This window comes from Lynx rufus, unplaced genomic scaffold (assembly GCF_022079265.1).
Source record: "Lynx rufus isolate CCGP_SWC_20201006 ecotype Redwood Valley unplaced genomic scaffold, mLynRuf1.p SCAF_7, whole genome shotgun sequence".
Lineage (NCBI taxonomy): Eukaryota > Metazoa > Chordata > Mammalia > Carnivora > Felidae > Lynx > Lynx rufus.
The window spans coordinates 63,532,608-63,551,634 of record NW_025814889.1 but is presented as its reverse complement, the minus strand read 5'-3'; the positions used below and the strand labels follow the sequence as shown (position 1 = coordinate 63,551,634).

The following is a 19,027-nucleotide window of genomic DNA, read 5'->3' as shown; positions in this document are numbered from 1 at the left end:
AACTCACAAAGCGCGAAATCATGACCTGAGCTGAAATGAAGAGTTGGACACTTCAACTGACTGAGCCACCCAAGTGCCCCTGGGCATGTCCTTCTAAAATAAGCCAGATTTACTGGCTTAAAAGATCTTCTCTGGCAGGAAAGCTTTTTCCTCAATCACTTTTTAAATTATGTCAGAAGACATTATTGCAACCTTATCTACTGAGATACAATCTCCTACAAATGTTATGTTATGCTTATACAGACTGTACCTTACTGGACTTGACGTTTAATTATTTTTGTTTTTGTATTCTTTCTCAGTTCACTTTTTGACTCCATTTTGGGAAATAAATCCATACAGGTTTATTCAAAATTATTCCACTAATGGGACATTTAGGACCTATGGCCAGATCTATCTGACCCAGGAGATTATTTTTTCCTCATCAATTAGAAGGCAAATATTTCATGATTAATATGGCTGAAATAACATTCTTAGGTATTAATTAGTGTAGACTACAACAGTTGCTACAACAGTCATAATCTCTGGTGTAACTTTGTGCCTTCTCATTGATCCAAAAGTGTGTCCTTCACTTTTTCAAAAAAAAACTGTGTCCAGTTTTTTGTTTCCCTTCATGCTCAACAGCTTCTGTTCTCTCTAGTTATAAACAATGAAACAAATGGACAATCTAATATTTGTCTGACCCTCAAGGTCACATGTGGGATTCAGAGTTTCAAAGTTAAGATGCAACATTAACGTACATTACTTCAGGAGGGACCTAAAAGAACACAGATAATAAGTGGCAAAATACTGTATCAAGAAATGTTAAAAATCATGATAATTTTGGTGTGGGCTTGGCTAACACTTTTTAAACTGGACCTTTGTTTCCTTTATAATACTTCTGATTTTTCTCTATTCTTTTCTTGCCAGTCTAAATAAATCTTATCAGAGCCTCAGGGACAGGAGCTAAATCAATTCTATGTGGTGTAATAGCTGGACACATGTTGAGGCCCAGATGTTGCTGAATGTTTCCCCCCTCCCCCCCATTCATTAAACACCATGCCTTCCTTCAGAAACACTGATGTGTTTCCAGCCTTTTTTCTTGATTTTATGCAACCTTACCAAAATTTTTATCAGCCTTTTCTCTGAGTGCCAACAAATCCACCTGCTTCAAAGCAACAAATGACACAGCCTAAATAAACAATCTTATACTGAAGGTTGCGGAGTCACTCACTCCATTTTTATGGCCATGCTGATTCGGGGCATTCTGCTGTCAAAGGCTGAGTCCTTTCGGGAGAAACAGTGATTTTTCCCTACCCGACCAGGAAGGATGGAATCTGACAGGGCAAAGGCACGCCAGCACTTCAAGAGTGCCCACCTAAACCACCAGGGAAGCTCAAGCTCATTTCACTGGCAATTCCACAAAGGGCGCGCCGCCCTTTTCGGACGATCGAAATCACCTGTTCAAGGTCGCACATCCTCTAGGTACCGCATGCAATCAGCAAGGTTAGGCAGGGCTGCTGGGTCTACCGCCGGTTGGCTCTCGGCGACACACCGGGCCCACCTGGTACCCTGCAATCTGCGCAATCGCGGGGAGAACGCGCCCTCTCGCGACCGACTTCCCGCCGCAGCCCGGCCTGGAACAAACGCCCTCCGGGGCCCGCGACCCGCGGCGGCGGGGCAGGGGCCCCGGAAGGAGGCGGTGCCGGGGCGGCCCGAGGCTGCGCGTGCGGGAGGATGGGGGCGGGGCGCGCCTATATAAACTCCGTGCGGCGGAAAGGGCGGGCCTGGGCGAGAGCGGCTGAGTCGGCGGAGCGCCCGGCGCCGCAGACGCCGCCAGCGAGGACAGGGAGGGAAGAGGGAGGAGGCGGGAGGAGGAGACGCAAGTGCGGGGTGGCGCCGGTCCACCTCCGCAGCTCTCCTGGCTCCCGCCGGCTTTCGAAGGCGGGCCCGGGCTGCGGCAGCGGCAGCGGCCTCGGCGGCCAGCGGAGGTGAAGCCGAGCTGCGGCGGCCTGTGGGTCGACGCGGCGTAGGGAGGGCAGGGCAGGGCTGGGCGGCCGCCGCCGCGGTGAGCTGGAAGGGCAGCTCGGCATCCCCGGGGCGGGGCCGTCGAGGGCAGGTGGCCCGTGCGCTCTTCTCCGGGTCGGCCTCCCCAGAGGCACCTGCACACGGGGCCCCAGCCTGGTGCCGGGGCGTCCGGAGGCTGTGGGAAGGGCGGGGGTCGGTGCCCTCGGGGCCTTAAGTGACCACCCAAAAGAGGCGACTCTCGCGCGGGGCGCTGCGGGGACTGAGGATCAGTGCTGGCGTGCATGGGGCCTGTTATGCCCTTGCTTTGGGGTGCTCCGTAAGGGGATGCGCGGGGGTGAAGGTTGCGAGGACCAATGACCAGAGCGGTGTGAGGCTCGGGAGGATGAGCCTTTAAACCCGTGTGGTGTGAGTGGTTATGGGTTAGTCTAAACAGAACAGAAAACCAACTCGGGGCGCTCGCAAGTACCTCGCTACAAATGTGCAGCAGTGACGGACTTGCCTTGTAGGCCCCAGAGCAATCAAAGGGAAGTTAGGGGTCTTGTTCAAGAAGCTACTCCTTCCTCAGTTAGTGAATGAGGCTCTAAAAGAATTGTGTGTTGGGAATTTTTCTTTTAAATGGGCTTGTTTTTATGGTTGCGTTTGGGGCTAGTGGTGAGGGTAACGTAAAGAGGTTACAAAGGCTGCCTTAAGGTCCTAATGGGGAGAGCTTTTTTGTGTGTCATCATTCGACCATAGAAATTATTCAGAATGTGGATTGCCCTTACGAGAAGAGAGGAGCTCAGAAGCCATTGCTTGATTAGCAGTTCTTCTCCCTATGTGGAAAGTTGAATTTCTGGAAACATCCCCCGTATTGTAGATTTTGCCCATGTAAAGGCGCTAGCACTTGGCACTAATCTCCTTAAAAGTAGTAAGATGGAAACACAGTACCTAGCATCGCTGGGTTTTGAGCTCACTTCTGTGCAAAAGAATTTTGAGGGAGTGGGTCTAGATTTTTCAGGGAAGTTCGAATCTCCATGGTCTCCTCTAGTCTTAATTTACTTTTAACTTTTTTTTTTTCCTTCCTTCCTTCAGCTTCATCTGTTTCAATGGTGCAACTCTCTTCATCTCCTTTTGGTTACCAGTCACCTTCAGGCCATTCAGAGGAGGGAAGAGAGGGGAATATGAAGTCAGCCAAGCCCCAAGTGAACCACAGTCAGCATGGGGAAAGCCAGCGGGCCATGAGCCCTTTGCAGTCTGCTCTCAGTTCTGCTGCCTCTCCTTCCCAAGCATATGAGACATATATCGATAATGGACTCATATGCCTTAAACACAAAATTAGAAACATCGAGAAAAAGAAGGTAACTTTTTTCCCTCCCATCCCTGTATATGTACCATCTTTAATAAGGGTTAGGGAACTGGCATTTTTGCTTTCTGTCAGGGCTCAGAGGTACTCTTTCCTAAAAGATTTACCTAACCTTGGGATTTAGCTGGCCGAAAACGTACAAGTAGGTTAAATATTGGGTATATTAAGCATTTTATTTGATTTCTCAGCATAACTAAATAAAAATATTCCTCATAGTAAAATTACTATGCATGCTGCTGTTGAAATACTTGAAGAGCCAGCAACTTTAAGTCAGATTAATTCTTTGAGTGTAGTATTAATGTTTCTTTTCATAGATGAGTAATAGCCTGATTTTTTTTTTTTTAGCTTGTTTTCCTTGTGACTTTCTGCAGCAGTTGATATTGCAGTAAAGCTGCTGCAGTCATTGGAAGCTTCAGCGATGGGAGAGCCAGAAAAGGTTTTAGCACTAATTTTTGTGTTGCTAGGTGATCGTTTAAGATTGGTAGGTTAACATTGTAGAAAGCCTTACAAAGAGACTCAAATTATAATCAGCCCAATGTTACAGTAAATGCTGATGTAAAGATCCAAATCATTCCTTATTTCCTGAGTCATGTAGCCTGAGAAACAGTGCTGCACGTTGCTTTGTTGTGTCATGATTCTCTTTTGCTTGTGATAGTAAGGTGAGTGATTGACTATCTGGACCTGGGAACACTTACATATTTTTATTCCAGGATCTAGTTCAACCATAGGAAAGTTGCTTTTAATGGAGGAGTATGAAGAGATTTTTAAGAGTCTGGTTGACTCTGTCTCCCCCCAGCCCCCACCCCCCATGCCAAGGTAGGGAAGAAAGACCAGTTACTAGTAGCTTCTCTGTAACCCTAGCTCTCATCAGTTGTCTTTTGAATGCATGCAGTTGATCACAAGTGTGATAAGGTGAGTGTGCCTGGGTCAGCACAAATTCCCTGCCACTATGGGAAACTAGTCAAAGCACGATCTATTCAAAGCAGGATCTGTTGATGGAGACTCATTAATGTCTTTTTCCCAGGTGGAGGAACTACATATATGTATATACTTACATGCTCTAGTGTAACTAGAGTACCTCCTTAAGTTTGAATACTTACCTGGTCAGTAACAATGCTTTTGTTTCAAGCTTCTGGAAAAGCAATTTAAAACTATAAAGCCAATATGGGAGAAGCCTAAACATTGCTTTTAGAATACTGTAGTGGGTCATGTCATTATTCTGGGGACAATAAATGCAATTTGTCATGTATTCACTGAAATATGAAACTCAATAGGAAAAAAAGCTTTGAGTTAAGTCTATTATAATGCTAGAGAAGATATCTTCTACATTTCTACACTTCCATGAAGAAGTTTGCTATTCGACAAATGCCACATAATTCAACAGGTAACTAATAGTTTAAGCATGAGGTTAGAACAGGATTTCTCCGCCTCAACACTATTGACGTTTTTGTGCCAGATAATTCTTTTGTTGCAGACAGGGTATGTGTGTGTGTGGGGTGGGGGGGCTATCCTGTGGAATGTAGGATGATTCGCAGCATCCTTGGGTTCTAGTCACACGATGCCTGTAGCATTCTCCACCTCCCTCTCATCCTTCAAGTAGTGACAACCAAGAACATCTCCAGACACTGCCATAGATCCCTGGGGGTCAAAATTATCTCTGATTGAGCACCACTGGGGTAGGGGCATATGATTGACTAGTTAAGTGTCTGTGTGTTAAGTAGTCTGATTGTAAGTAGAGGCCATGAAGAGAAGAGTTTTATTACTGCTTAACTTTTCTAATTCCACACTAATGTTGATTGTAACATTTTTTCCCTGGCTGGATCTTATCTACAGTTGCTGCCTGCCTTGTAGTAAACCAGTATTCTTACAGATTGATAGCATACTTCAAGAACTTTGTTTTCATAAGAAACAGTCTGGTATTTAGTTTATTTTTTTCAGAATTTTGTATGAGACTACAGTAGATACAAGTTTCTCTTTTGTAGCTCAAACTGGAGGACTACAAGGATCGCCTGAAAAATGGAGAGCAACTTAATCCAGATCAGTTGGTAAGTAGTGTATAATCCTTGGGTCACACTTGTTGGCTTTTTTCTTTTTTTCTTTTTTTTTCCTTAATAAAACTCTAGACGGGATTGGTGAGAGCAAAGATTTGATAAGGCCAATAAAGAAGAGCTAGAATCCACTGGATTTTTCAGAAGACTTTTTTTTTCTTCACTTATGAGATCTTACAGACTTCTTTTGCACTAGCAGATGGTATGGATGGAGGTATGGGTTGCTAAATAAGAGTGAAAATATAGACTATTGCTAAACATACGGATTTAAGTTAAACTTTTGTTAGGCTGAACTAAAGAGGTGGAGGGACGACTAGCTTTCCACTGTTCACTGGTATATATAAACCTGACATCTTTCTGCTCTAAAATATAAAAGAGTATTTATTCTAGCTTGCCTAGGTTTTCTCCTTTTGCTTCTTAATCCTTTTGTATTTTCTCCTTACTTTTCTATCTTAGATTGCTATGTCACCTCTCAGGAGGCATGTTTACTTGATACCTGGCCTTTTTTTTTTTTTAACTTTAGTATGAAAGAGTATTTGCAACTTTTAAAAATATTGTTTAACTTGTCTGTGGTATACCTGGTATCTGCAAGTTTTATCTAATGTGAAAGTTTCTGCAATATGGAAATAAAAATGCTTAATTGATGTTTGTCTGATATCTCTTGGCTGAGAAGGGACAGAATTAAAAGTTATTTGATCTAGTCTGTAGACCTATCATCTTCATCTTTTTCAACTAAGATTTTTGGTTGTGTATCACAGATACTGGCATTCGAGATCTTTTCCCTTATTGACTCCTCTTCACTGACCTAGAATTTTTGTGATGTAGTAAATTATAATTTTGCTGAGGCACAGATTTGAATTGTGTGAGCTCTGAGAATGATGTGCTCACATAGTCGGTGAGAGGACTTAGCTGGGCATCCAGCATTTCAACATAGCTTTGTTCTCAAAGTAGTCATGGTATGTTCAGTAACTTTTGAAGTGATAATATTTTTCTTTGTGTAAATATCCTTGAAGGAAGTGTTCTGATATGGTAGTATTCTTGATTTTGGGGAAATATGGGGGTTAGGGAGAGGGAGGTTGGTGGTTCTCATGGAAGATCTCTAGCAAAGGTCAAGGACATGCTGTTATTTCAGAGCTCTGGCCAGGTAAGCTGTAGTCTCAGTATTTCATTACTGTCTTTATAACTACATGTTGCTTCTGTAGCATTAACTTTTATTTCTTGAGTTAAATGCTGACAACTGCCAAATTTATGTTGCCAATAGATAAGCCCTTGGAACTCGAGATTCCTGTGTTCAGTTGCTTATTTGGCATCTCCCGACCCCCAAAACCTGTTCCTCCTCTAATCTTAATGATGTCAGTTAATGGCTTGGGGAACTAAAAGGATGGAGTTGCCAAAATCCTTGGAGAATTTCTCATCTATTTCCTGATACCACACATCTAGCCCATTAGCAAGGTCAGTTCTACCTTCAAAGTAAATCCGGAAACTGGCCATTTCTCAAATTCCGCTTCTGCCATCCTGGTCCAGGCCACATCATCTTTCATCTACATTACTGTAATAGCTTCCTCACAGGTTTTTCTATTTCTGCTGTATCTCCAAGCTTGTTCTCAACATGGTAGCCTCAGTCATCCTGTTCGGATGCAAGTCAGTTGGTCATTCCTCTGTTCAACTCTCCATTGGTTCCCATCATGGCAGAATGTCCTTAGTGTGGCCTACAAAGTCCTACAAAATATGCTTGCTACTTCCTTTCACATCTTTATTTCATGTCCTGTACTTCTGTCCCTTCCTAGCTTCATTCCGGCTACATTGGCCTTCTTGCTGTTCCTCAAACATCCCAGGCACGCTTTTGCTTCAGGGCTTTTTGCACTGTGTGCTGTTCCTACTGCCTGGGATGCTTTTTCCCAGGTGTCTAAATGGCTCAATTTCCAACTTCCTTTAGCTTTTTATTTGAAAGTCATCTCAGTGAGGCTTGTCCTGACAACGCTATACCTCCATTCCTCCATTCACACTCCTTAGCTCTTTGCCTTGCTTTAATTTTTTAACTAGTAGTGCTTTTCTGACAAACTATAAAGTTTATTTTGTTTCTCTTTCTCTTAAAATGTATGTTTCATTAAAGTAGAGATTCTGTCTGTTCATTGCTGTTTTCCTAGTACTTAGAATAGTTTAGAGAATATAGCAGACATGTAAAATATTTATTACAAAAGGATTTACTAAATATAAAATGAATGTTATGTTTTTAGATAAAATTAAGCATATAGTTTGTGGTACTTTAAAAAAAAATTTTTTTTTTTTAACATTCATCTTTGAGAGACAAAGTGTGAGTGGGGGAGGGGTAAAGAGAGAGGAAGACAGACTCTGAAGCAGGCTCCAGGCTCTGAGCTGTCAGCACAGAGCCCGACGCTGGGTTTGAACTCATGGACTGCAAGATCATGACCTGAGCTGAAGTTGGACGCTTAACTGACTGAGCCACCGAGGTGCCCCTAATTTTTTTTTTTTTAAGTTTATTTATTTAGAGATAGAGCGTGCAGGCAGGGTAGGGGCGGTGGAAGAGTGTGAGAGAGAGAATCCCAAGCAGGCTCTGCACTGTCAGCACAGAGCCTGACATGGGGCTCTGTCTCATGAATGTGAGATCATGACAGCCAAAATCAAGAGTTGGATGCTTACCTGACTGAGCCACCCAGGCACCCTTAGTTTGTGGTTCTTATGGGAATGAACATCTCTTCATATAAGCAATATATATTTAAGGTAGAAATTCAGAAAATGCAGATAAATTGGAAGAAAAAAAAATCTGTAATCTGATCCCTCAGAACTGTCATTAGTAGTGTATTTAATTAGAAAAATCTAAGTTTAGTTTTTAAAGCTGGTAATAATTCACATAGTTCAGAAATTAGGCAATAGTTTAAAAGACAGTTTTTCTTTCACCTTGTCCTTCCTCTGTTCAGTTCTTATCTTACAAAGTAAGGCCCTGGGATTATGATCTGAGCTGAAATCAAGAGTTGGATGCTCAAATGACTGAGCCACCTGGGTGCCCCACTTTCTGTTTATTTCTAATTTTGTGTGGTTGTATTTTCCCAGTTTACTTTTAATTAAGTTAGCTAGTGCTTCTTTTTTTTTTTTTTAATTTTTTTTAGCTTCTGGGTTTGTTTTAGTTTTTCTCTTTTTCTGCTGTCCTTTGTTTTATTTGCTTCACTTTCTAACTTTGAATTAAGTGTTTAATTCATTTGTTTTCTTTTCTCCCCCCCATTGGTTTGCATTTAAGGCTGTGAATTTTCCTTCAAGTACTGCTTTAGCTATACATTTGATACTGTATTTTCAATATTGTTGGCTAAAAATTTTGTAATTTCAGTTTGTAAATCTTCTTTAACCCAACAGATATTCTTAATATTGTAAATAAAACTTTCTATGATCTGCATGGCTATTGTAATCCTTTTAATGGTAACTCTTAAGTAACCTGTCAAGACTAAGCTAAAGACTAATAAGATTTCATTGAGATTTCTAATATAAACCTAGATTTTTTTCCTTTGAAATAGTAAGATTGTTTAATGAAGTTTTTTTAGAGTCCCATTTATAATTTTAATATTTATTTTTGTTCAGATCTGGATTTGAAATAGAGAACTGAGATTCAAGTGAGTGCTTGAGCAAAAGGCAAATGGGTACTTTCAGCTTCAGTGAAACTTTTAGTTTTAAAAAATTAAGATTTGGCAGCCATCTCTAGTTGCTAAACTCTGACCCTATGTTATATTTAATGCATAATACAAAACTCTTTTATTTAAAAAAAATTTTTTTTTTCAACGTTTATTTATTTTTGGGACAGAGAGAGACAGAGCATGAACGGGGGAGGGGCAGAGAGAGGGAGACACAGAACCGGAAACAGGCTCCAGGCTCTGAGCCATCAGCCCAGAGCCCGACGCGGGGCTCGAACTCACGGACCGCGAGATCGTGACCTGGCTGAAGTCGGACGCTTAACCGACTGCGCCACCCAGGCGCCCCCAAAACTCTTTTATTAAATAATATGAAATCTTTTCTGCTTTGTAGTCCCATAGCAGTTGGCCTTGTCAAGGCAAACCACTCAAATGTTACATGGGCTTCCTAATTAATATCCTTGTTTTGAGACCTTCCTTTTCAGTTCATCAGCCCTACTCCCTCTAGTGTTCTTTTTTTGAAACGGAAATCTCAGTATAGGATTCTAATCAAAAGTTTAAAAATTCTATTGAGAATTTTAACATGTTTTCTTAAAACTTTTTTTTTAAAAGCATATTTATTTTGAGAGAGAAAGAGCATGTGCATGTGCATGCCAGTAGGGGAGGTGCAGAGAGCGGGAGAGAGAAAATCCCAAGCAGGCTCTGTGCTGTCAGCGTAGAGCCTGACTTGGGGCTTGATCTCACAAACTGTGAGATCATGACCTGAGCTGAAATCAAGAGTTGGACACTTAACTGACTAAGCCTCCTAGGTGCCCCAAGAATCTTTAGCATATTTGAGCCTAAAATCATGTTCTGAACTGTGTTTTATTAATTCAACCATAATATATTAAGTACTTACACTGGGGGATTCTGGGCTTAAATGCTAGGGTTATGATGTAAGGGACAAATGTGATCCTTGCCCTCAAAGATACAGTGTGATGAGAAAGAGGTAGGAAATAAGTAAATAAAAATGTGATGGTGTTAGAGTGAGGTACAGAGTGATAATGGATTGTAATGAGGAATTTAACCTAGTTTGGAGAATTGAGGACAGCTTCCTTGAGAAAGAAGTGCTTCAGTTCAGACCTAAAAAATGAGAAGGACTTAGCAAGTTAAAATGGGGAAGGAGGAAGAAGAGCAGGCTAGGCAGATGCTAGTATGTGTAAAAGTCCTGAGTAGGGAAAGAATGTTTTTACAAAGAGGAAACTGGAAAGAAAGCCAGTATCGATGGAGTGATGTAGTTGGAATGGGAAAGCTACATGTACATCCTTATTTCCCGTTTAAAGACTGTTTTTTCTTAAGGTCATCATAAATGATACAGATAAGTTTTAAGCAGAAAATAACTAGATTTGTAATAAAATCACTTTTAAGGGTGAGTGATGGTTTGGAGGTGGTAAGTGTGGGTGTAAGAAGACTAGATAATGGTTGGCTGTAGTCTTGGTCAGAGGTTATAGATATCTTGCTGGTACCAAAGTAGCAGCAAAGGAGTTTGGGTAAAGTAGATTCAAGAGATAGAATTAGCATAGCTTGGTGATAGGATCTAGTAGAAGGAAGAGCCAAGAATGGGTTCCAGGTTTCTGGCTTGAACACTTGGATGGGTGGCAGAACCATTTATTGGGCCTGGAAACCCTGGAGGAGAAGATGGTTTTGGGAGGAGAGGATAAAAAGCTCAATTTTGGACCACTGATCAAAAAAAATTTTTTTTTAATGTTTGCTTATTTTTGAGAGAGACAGATAGTGCATGTGAGAGCATGAACGGGGCAGGGGCAGATAGAGAGGGAGACACAGAATCCGAAGTGGGCTCCAGGCTCTGAGCTGTCAGCACACAGCCTGACGCGGGGCTCAAACTCATGGGCCATGAGATCATAACCTGAGCCAAGGTCAGATGCTTAACCCACTGAGCTACCCAGGTGCCCCAGGACCACTGATTTTTTAATGTGGCTTTGAAACATTAAGGGGTGGGTAATATCGAATAAGTGTTTGAGTTACAGGTCTGGAGCACAAAGAAGTTTAGTCTACAGTTAAGTTCATCTGTGTGGTTGCTAATTGAAACCATAAGAAAAGATGAGACTGTGTTGGATGAGAATATAGAAAGGAGAAAAGCCTAGGACAGAGGAACTTTGACATTTAATGTTTGGATAATAAAGGCTAAAAATATTTATAGCCAACTTTAGGGTCAGGTATCATTTTGAGTGATTTGAATTGGCCAACATCTCTGTGATGTAGGTCCTGTTTATTTTGTAAATGCTAAAAACTGGGGTGAGAGAAGTTTATGGAAAAATTACTGGTAAGTAAAAAGCTGGAGAAATGGGAGAAAAATGGAAGTTTAGTGTTACTAAAAACAAAGAGATGTTTGTAGAGCCAGAAGGTGCCTTTGTGTGGAAGTCTTCTGAGAAACCAGAATGAGAGTTATAAAAGATCTATGGATTTAAAAGGTGGTATTGACATGCTTACTTTAGCCAGGATAGTTCTGGTGGAATGATGGAAACAGAATCCAGGTTGATAAGGTCTGAAGAGGAAATGGAGACTGTGTAGCCATTTTTGAAACTTTGAGACTGAAAGGAGGGGGTTGCCAGAAAGGCGCTTTTTATTTTTCTTATTTAGATTGGGGGAGACTTGAACTTGTATTTATTTATATATTATATTTATTTGTATTTATGTTTTTGAGAGAGAGGGCGCAAGTGAGCGAGGGACAGAGAGAGAATCCCACAAGGGACAGAGAGATATACAGAGAGAAGTGGGGCTCACCTGGGGCTCGTGTTTTACTAGAAGCGGGCTTGTGTTCACCTGAAGCAGAGCTTGAGCTCACCTGATGTGGGACTCGAACTCACAAACTGTGAGATCATGACCTGAGCCAAAGTCATATGCTTAACAACTGAGCCACCCAGGCTCCCAAGACTTGAACTTGTTAAGTACTAGTTTAAGCATCAACAGCGAGTGAGAAATTCAAGATTTTTAAAAGGGAGTCATAGAGTAAGATTTTTTTATGAAGACGTAATTGAAAAGGATAGAAAGTAGAAGGATATTTCCTCCAGTAAGCAAAAAAAGGGAGGAAGAAAGGATGTATTCACATTGGATGATGGGAGGTTAAGGTAGTTCCCATTTGATGCTGCTTTTCTTGAATTAAAGTTAATACCATTTGGGAGTAAATATGAGGGAGTATTCCCTTCTGGTTTTATATACCTCTGAGGGCTGTATACTATGATTATGTCATCTGTGCAAGGTTCTATAGTTGGAAAACCTCTTCGTCTTTTTTATTATGAAATAATACAGCTGCAACTAAGTGTCGCTTCTAGGTTATACTGCATAATAAAGCAAGCATCAGAATCCACCATTCAACTCCAGTAGTACATTACCAACACCACCAAAGCTCCTTCCCAGTTCTTTCTCTTTACTGTAACCTGACTCTGAGCTGCCCACTGCCTTTTCCTTGCTTTATTTTAATAGCACTTGTTTGTTGCCCTTGAATCTGTTAGAGTTGCTTTTTCGTACCTTATAATAAATGTTATCATACTGTGTTCTGCAGTTTGTCTTTCACTCATTATGTTTAGGATTTTTATATTAAGGAAAGTAGTTATATTTTATTTGTTTTTCTCTACTTAGTAGTAGTTTGTGAGTAGATGATGTCCTACTTAGAGCAATCTTATATGTGTTATTGAGACACAAGTGTGAAATTTTTCAGGGTGCACCTGAAAAATTACCTATCATGGGCTGTACGGTATGCCCATAGTTAACTTCATAGGTAAAAATGCCAAACTTTTCCAAAATTATTATACTAATTTATGCTAATGCTGGTAGTACATAGTTATATAGCAGTATATAGGTAGACTCTATACTTTTGTAAAAGCTTATGTTATCAGATTGTTTTTAAAACAGATTTTTTCAAGTATCATATATAGATCATAAAATTAACCCATTTTAAGTATATAAGACAATGATTTATAGTCAATTCGTAGAGTTATGCAGCTTCCATGACAATCTAGTTTTCAAACATTTCTGTAACCCTTCCAAATTCCTTTTTGTCTCCTTATTTGCTTTCTATCTCTATAAGTTTGTCTTTTCTGGATATGTCACGTAAGATAGTCTTTCCCATATGGCTTCTTCGAGTTATGATTATGTTTTTGAGGTTCATCCTTGGTGTAGTATGTATCATTAATTCATTCCTTTTTATTGCTGATGAGTGTTCCTTTGAATGATTATACCACATTTTGTTTATTTACCAATTGCTGGATATTTGGATTGTTTTTATTTGGGGCCATAATGAATATGCTGCCATACAAATTTGCATGTAAGTCTTTATGTGGATATATGTTTTCATTTCTTTTGGGTAGGTACCTAGAAGTGGGATACTATATTACTTTAAATATGGAGACTTTAAACTACTGTATATCTTTATGTGGTTAGACAAGTTTCCCACCTTGGTCTGTTTCATGTTAGCCCTTTGTTTTTCCAAACAGATTAAAGTCCCATTAAAAAAAAATCTATGCCTTTCCTAATTACCAACTTTGTTAATCTGTGAAATCTTAAAAAAAAAAAATGCCCCTTGAATTTACAATATTTTGGGGGTGTCTGGGTGGCTCAGTCAGTTCAGGTCTTGATCTCAGGGTCATGAGTTCAAGCCCTGTGTTGGGTTCCATGCCCGGCGTGGAGCCTACTTAAAAAAATTTACAATATGGGGGCTCCTGGGTGGCTCAGTCTGTTTAGTGTCTGACTTTGGCTCAGGTCATGATCTTGCTGCTCATGGGTTTCAGTCCCACATCGGGCTCTGTGCTGCCAGCTCAGAGCCTGGAGCCTGCTTCAGATTCTGTGTCTCCCTCTCTCTGACCCTCCCCTGTTCATGCTGTCTCTCTCTCTGTCGCAAAAAAATAAATAAACGTTAAAAAAAATTAAAAAAAAGAATGTCGGTGGGGTGCCTGGGTGGCTCAGTTGGTTGAGTGTCCAACTTCGGCTCAGGTCATGATCTCTCACGGTTTGTGGGTTTGAGCCCGGCGTTGGGCTCTGTGCTCACAGCTCAGAGCCTGGAGCCTGCTTCGGATTCTGTGTCTCCCTCTCTGCTCCTTCTCCACTCATGCTCGCTCTTTCTCTCTCTCTCAAAAATAAATAAACATTAAACATTTTACAATATTTTTGTTATAATACTTAATTTTGTCTGTTATAGGAATTGTTTACAAGTCTTTTCTACCATAGTATAAATTTCTTGAAGTTGCGTATTTGTGATCCTCATTCTGCTACTTGTGTACTATATTTGAGTAGTGAATGAATGTTGACAGAGGAATACTATTGGCTCATTGCTCTTGAAAACCACAGGCTCTAGGGGTGCCTGGGTGGCTCAGTCGGTAAAACATCCGACTTTTGGTCATGATCTTGCAGTCTGTGAGTTCGAGCCCTACATTGGGGCTCTGTGCTGACAGCTCAGAGTCTGGAGCCTGCTTCGGATTCTGTGTCTGCCTCTCCCCCACTCATGTTCTGTGTGTGTGTCTCTCTCTTTCAAAAGTAAAATAAAACATTAAAAAAAATTTTTAAAAACCACAAGTCTGGGGCGCCTGGGTGGCTTAGTCTGTTAAGTGTCCAACTTTGGCTCAGGTCATGATCTCATGGTTCATGTGTTCAAGCCCCACATCGGGCTCTGTGCTGACAGCTCAGAGCCTGGAGCCTGATTCTGATTCTGTTTCTCTCTCTCTGACCCTTCCCTGCTCATGCTCTCTCTCCCTCTGTCTCTCACAAATAAACATTAAAAAAAGAAAAAAACACAGGTCTCTCTGATCTTATACTGTACACTTCATAGTTAGGAACTCAAGTCTGTTGTTATGGCTCAGATTTCTAGCATAAAAATTGAATCTTAAAATTTATATAACTTCTATTAAATGCTCTCTCTTCCTACGTTTTTTGAGTATGGCTAGTCCATAAAGTCTTAAGTCTTTTCTACTCTTTTTATAGGAACACTTATTTTGACATATTTATATTTAGAAGTTAACAGAATTGATGTTTTCTTATCCTATTTGGTAGGAAGCGGTGGAGAAATATGAAGAAGTATTACATAACTTAGAATTTGCCAAGGAACTTCAGAAAACCTTTTCTGGACTGAGCCAAGATGTGAGTACGTTTTCTTTGCTATTCCTGAAACCACTTTAGCCACGGATCTGGAAGAAAATATTAGCGTTCATTAATGGTGTTCAGTTATTACCATCCATCTCATTCCTGCTGATATTTTATTGGGGGTGAGGGGGTTGACAATAGCTATTGAAGAACTAGTGTTTTCAGATTTCTGGAGTCTCAAGAGAGCACAAATGGTGTCCGAACATGAGACACTGTGAATAAAGTATTAGTTGTCCAATGTGTATTCGCTGTGGAGTTTTAGAAATCATTGAGAAGGGGAATAAAAACTATTTTGATGGACACAGTTTACAAAAGATTTTTTAGAATATAGGCTTGTAAATTTGTATAACACAGGCTTGTAAGTTTAGCATTATTTAACGTATAAAGAAACAGAATTGGTAGACTCTTTTTCTTGAGACCATGGCAGTTATTACCAGGAAGATTTGTGATTCATGGTAAATAGAGTTAAGTCTGGTTTCACAGCTTGTTAGGGTCTCTATGTTGGCAGTCCAAACTTCTGTCTCTGACAGATTTAGTCAGTAATTAATATGAAGCCTTAAGCATTCACTAATGAAATATCCTTCCCTGTTTTAGAATTGTATTAGAAGGCCCTTTAAAGATCATCTTTTAACAATTAAGAAATATTTTTGTAAATTCATTTCTGGGATGGGGAGCATGCTTCATAACATAGTCTCTTTCACTTTTTGGGTATTTTCTTGTATAGTGAACTAAAATTCTCTTCTCCATTCCTGTGGCATCAAAAAACCTCCAAAAACAAATAAACCCAACACATCATTTCTAGGCTGAGGACATCTATCATCTTTTTATAATATCATTGCTTTCTCTGGATGTTTGACTTACTTAACTCTTAAAAGGTAGTGTGTAAATCTGAAATAGCCTAGTATAGAGCCATTATCTTCTGTTTTCTAGAAAATTCTATTAATGCAACTCTAAGATGACATGAGCTCTTTTTGTCAACCATAGTATATTTTAACTCATGTTTACTCATTTATCACTTAATTTGAGTGCTTTCTGTGAATTTCACAGTTGTTAAATATTTCTAGGCTATTTTAGATACTTTTAAATTGATTTTTTTCCTTATGATTAATCACTCCCCCATTTGTTAAATTTATTTAGTTTTGACCCACTTTATAAAAAGATATTTCATATCTTCTTTCTGGTTGGATGTTTGGAAGTATACTTCTATAATACTTAAAATTTTCTATTAACTTTTTTTACTCAAAATTATTTGATAATTTATTTTTTCATTCAGGTGTTTATTTTTTCAAAGTATGTTTTGTTTCTTTTATCCTTCTTTTTATATTTAAATCTTTTTTTAAACACCTTCCAAGTGCCAGGTACTTCTGTAAGTCAACTTGATTTTTACAGCAATCCAGGAAATAGATGTATATAGCCCCATTTTACAGATAAGGAATCCAATGCTCAGAACAAAAGGAACTTCTTCAAAATCATATAGCCAGTAAGTGGTAGAGTGAGGGTAGGACCCTAACTACTCTTTATCTGTAAAAACTGTGTTCTTTATACAAGTATATAGTATCTATCTATTTCCATGCTTTTCCACTGTTGTTGTCTAGAGGTAGTTAACAATTCACCAAATTTTGTTGCTATCCATGAGGTTATTTTTTCTAATTTGTACTGTGGATTTACTTTCACTTTAGGTGAGATATTAAGGTACTTTGGAACATGCCTTAATGAATAAAGACCCCGAAGGTGCTTGCCAAATACCTTCCAGCCTAGTAATTTTTTGAGTTTCCTTTTATTAAAGCCTTTCTTTTGTCAAACCTCTTTTAATGAGAGTCAGTTTTATAGGGTGTAACATTTTCTTTACTTACAAACTAAAGTTGGAAGCCTTTCTGTTCATCTCAATTACATCTCTCTTTGTCTTCATGACATAAGCTCTTTCCCTTGGTGGGGATTTATCATTCTAAGACAGGGATCAGAAAATAAATTTTTTTTTTTTTTTAAACGTTTATTTATTTTTGGGACAGAGAGAGACAGAGCACGAATGGGGGAGGGGCAGAGAGAGAGGGAGACACAGAACCGGAAACAGGCTCCAGGCTCTGAGCCATCAGCCCAGAGCCCGACGCGGGGCTCGAACTCACGGACCGCGAGATCGTGACCTGGCTGAAGTCGGACGCTTAACCGACTGCGCCACCCAGGCGCCCTCAGAAAATAAATTTTATTATTCAGTGTGATTTGTTGATAGTGGTTGATTTCATATCTTCTGCCACCCCTGCTTTTTTTTTTGTGTGTGTGTGTTTGAGAGAGAGAGAAAGTGGGTGCAAGTGAGCGATGTGCAGAGAGAGAGGGAGAGAGAGAGAAGTGGGCCTGGAGCTCACCCAACATGAACTGTGAGATTATGACCTGAGGTGAAGTCAGAAGCTTAACTGACAGAGCCACCCAGGTGCCTGTATCTTCTGCTTCTTTACAAACCAGTCCTCAACTGGTAGAAGAGAGGAAAACGTAACCTGACTTCTTAGTTTCTATATAAATAAGGAGAAATAGCGTGTTGTCAGTAGTTTTCTGATTATGATCTAGGAGACTGTACGTTCTTACTTGATACGTGATAGTCATCTGTCAGGCTTTATTTTGGGCATTAGTGATATATTGGTAAACAACAGAGATCTAGTCATCACAAAGCTGAAACCTATGGTGATGCAGGTAAATAAAAAGATAGCCTTTTAATGTAATAGGTACTTTGATAGGGGGAGTTCAGGGTGTCTTAAGCCCATAAGAATACTTAATCCAGCCTTGGGAATGGTTAAAGACAGGTCTGCGTTAATCCTGGGATATAAGTTTGTCAGTTGCCTTTTTCTGTACCATCATGAAACCGTCCAAGAGAATCCCACTGTCTTGGAGAGCTAGAATTGCCACCTCTATTCTCCATCATCCTCAAACAGAAACTGAGGATAATGCAGTTTTGGTAAATGTTACTGGTGTAAGTCCATATTGAGATCTTGGTAAAAGCTTTTCTGAGCCTTTGCTGTCCTGAAAGTATCCTTCCTTGTAAGCTCCAGCCAGTCCATTTCTCATTCTTGAAATTTTACCTTCACCTATGATCTCTTGTCCCTGATAGTAGCACAAGTTAAATTTATTAAGTGATCTTCATACCTCCTAGAAAGGAATTAATAATGCCATAATGAATCTTTTCCAGAGATTCCCCCCTTCTTAATCTATTAGGATTTATGAACATGTCTTTTGTAGAGTCCTAAATATGATGGTGTATCAAAGTACTTTAACTTACGTATAGGAAAACTCTTTTAGATTTTTGTTTTATTCTCTTAATCTTCATACTTGGAAAATGTCCAGTATGATGGAAACATTACAATCAGAAAAGCAACTATGGGGAGAAAAGACTTTTAGGTTTCTTACTGGAAATAGATGGTACTTTTTATTAATTGGTATTTTACAAATGGGAAGCCACTTCTGGGACCCATGTGTTATGTCAGACTTTAAGGTATTATAGTTCTGAGCTTTAGAGTAGATTCAGTCTGATCAATCTACATACACATTTATTTGAGGGGAAATTTATGTTTTGCTAACTATATGTTTTGTCAGCTGAATATTGAAAAATAAAACTCCATCCAGACTGACAAACTATTGTGAAAATATCTTAGTTTTACTTAAAAAAAACAAAAACAAAAACAAAACTATTTGCTGTGTATGTATTTTAGCATTACATTGGTAAGACATTTTATTTCTGTTTGGTTTTCAATTCCTTATGCTTTAGCCAGTATTCTTTGGTTGAAAATTGACCTTTTTAGTTTAAATTTTTTTTTTTTTAATGTTTATTTATTTTGGGGACAGAGAGAGACAGAGCATGAATGGGGGAGGGGCAGAGA

The 19,027-nt window shown here is 39.7% G+C and overlaps 2 protein-coding genes across 6 annotated transcripts in view; one reads left to right on the top strand and one right to left on the bottom strand.

Moving 5' to 3' along the window:
* Positions 1-1,483: 1,483 nt before the first annotated feature.
* On the bottom strand, positions 1,484-2,287 carry LOC124501879 (basic salivary proline-rich protein 2-like). The gene has a single exon (XM_047066340.1). The coding sequence runs from the start codon at positions 2,285-2,287 to the stop codon at positions 1,484-1,486; it is 804 nt and encodes a 267-aa protein (XP_046922296.1).
* Positions 1,873-19,027, top strand: part of CAPRIN2 (caprin family member 2) — a 45,584-nt gene continuing 28,429 nt past the window's right edge. For 2 of the 5 annotated variants that reach the window (XM_047066584.1, XM_047066583.1), the window contains exons 1-3: positions 2,301-3,341; positions 5,329-5,391; positions 15,075-15,161. In XM_047066584.1, coding sequence (XP_046922540.1) covers positions 3,018-3,341; positions 5,329-5,391; positions 15,075-15,161 — 474 coding nt within the window. In that variant the 5' untranslated portion in view covers positions 2,301-3,017. Of the gene's footprint in view, positions 1,968-2,300; positions 3,342-5,328; positions 5,392-15,074; positions 15,162-19,027 lie in introns of those variants that run through there. The other 3 variants (XM_047066582.1, XM_047066581.1, XM_047066580.1) reach the window with 2 other exon arrangements.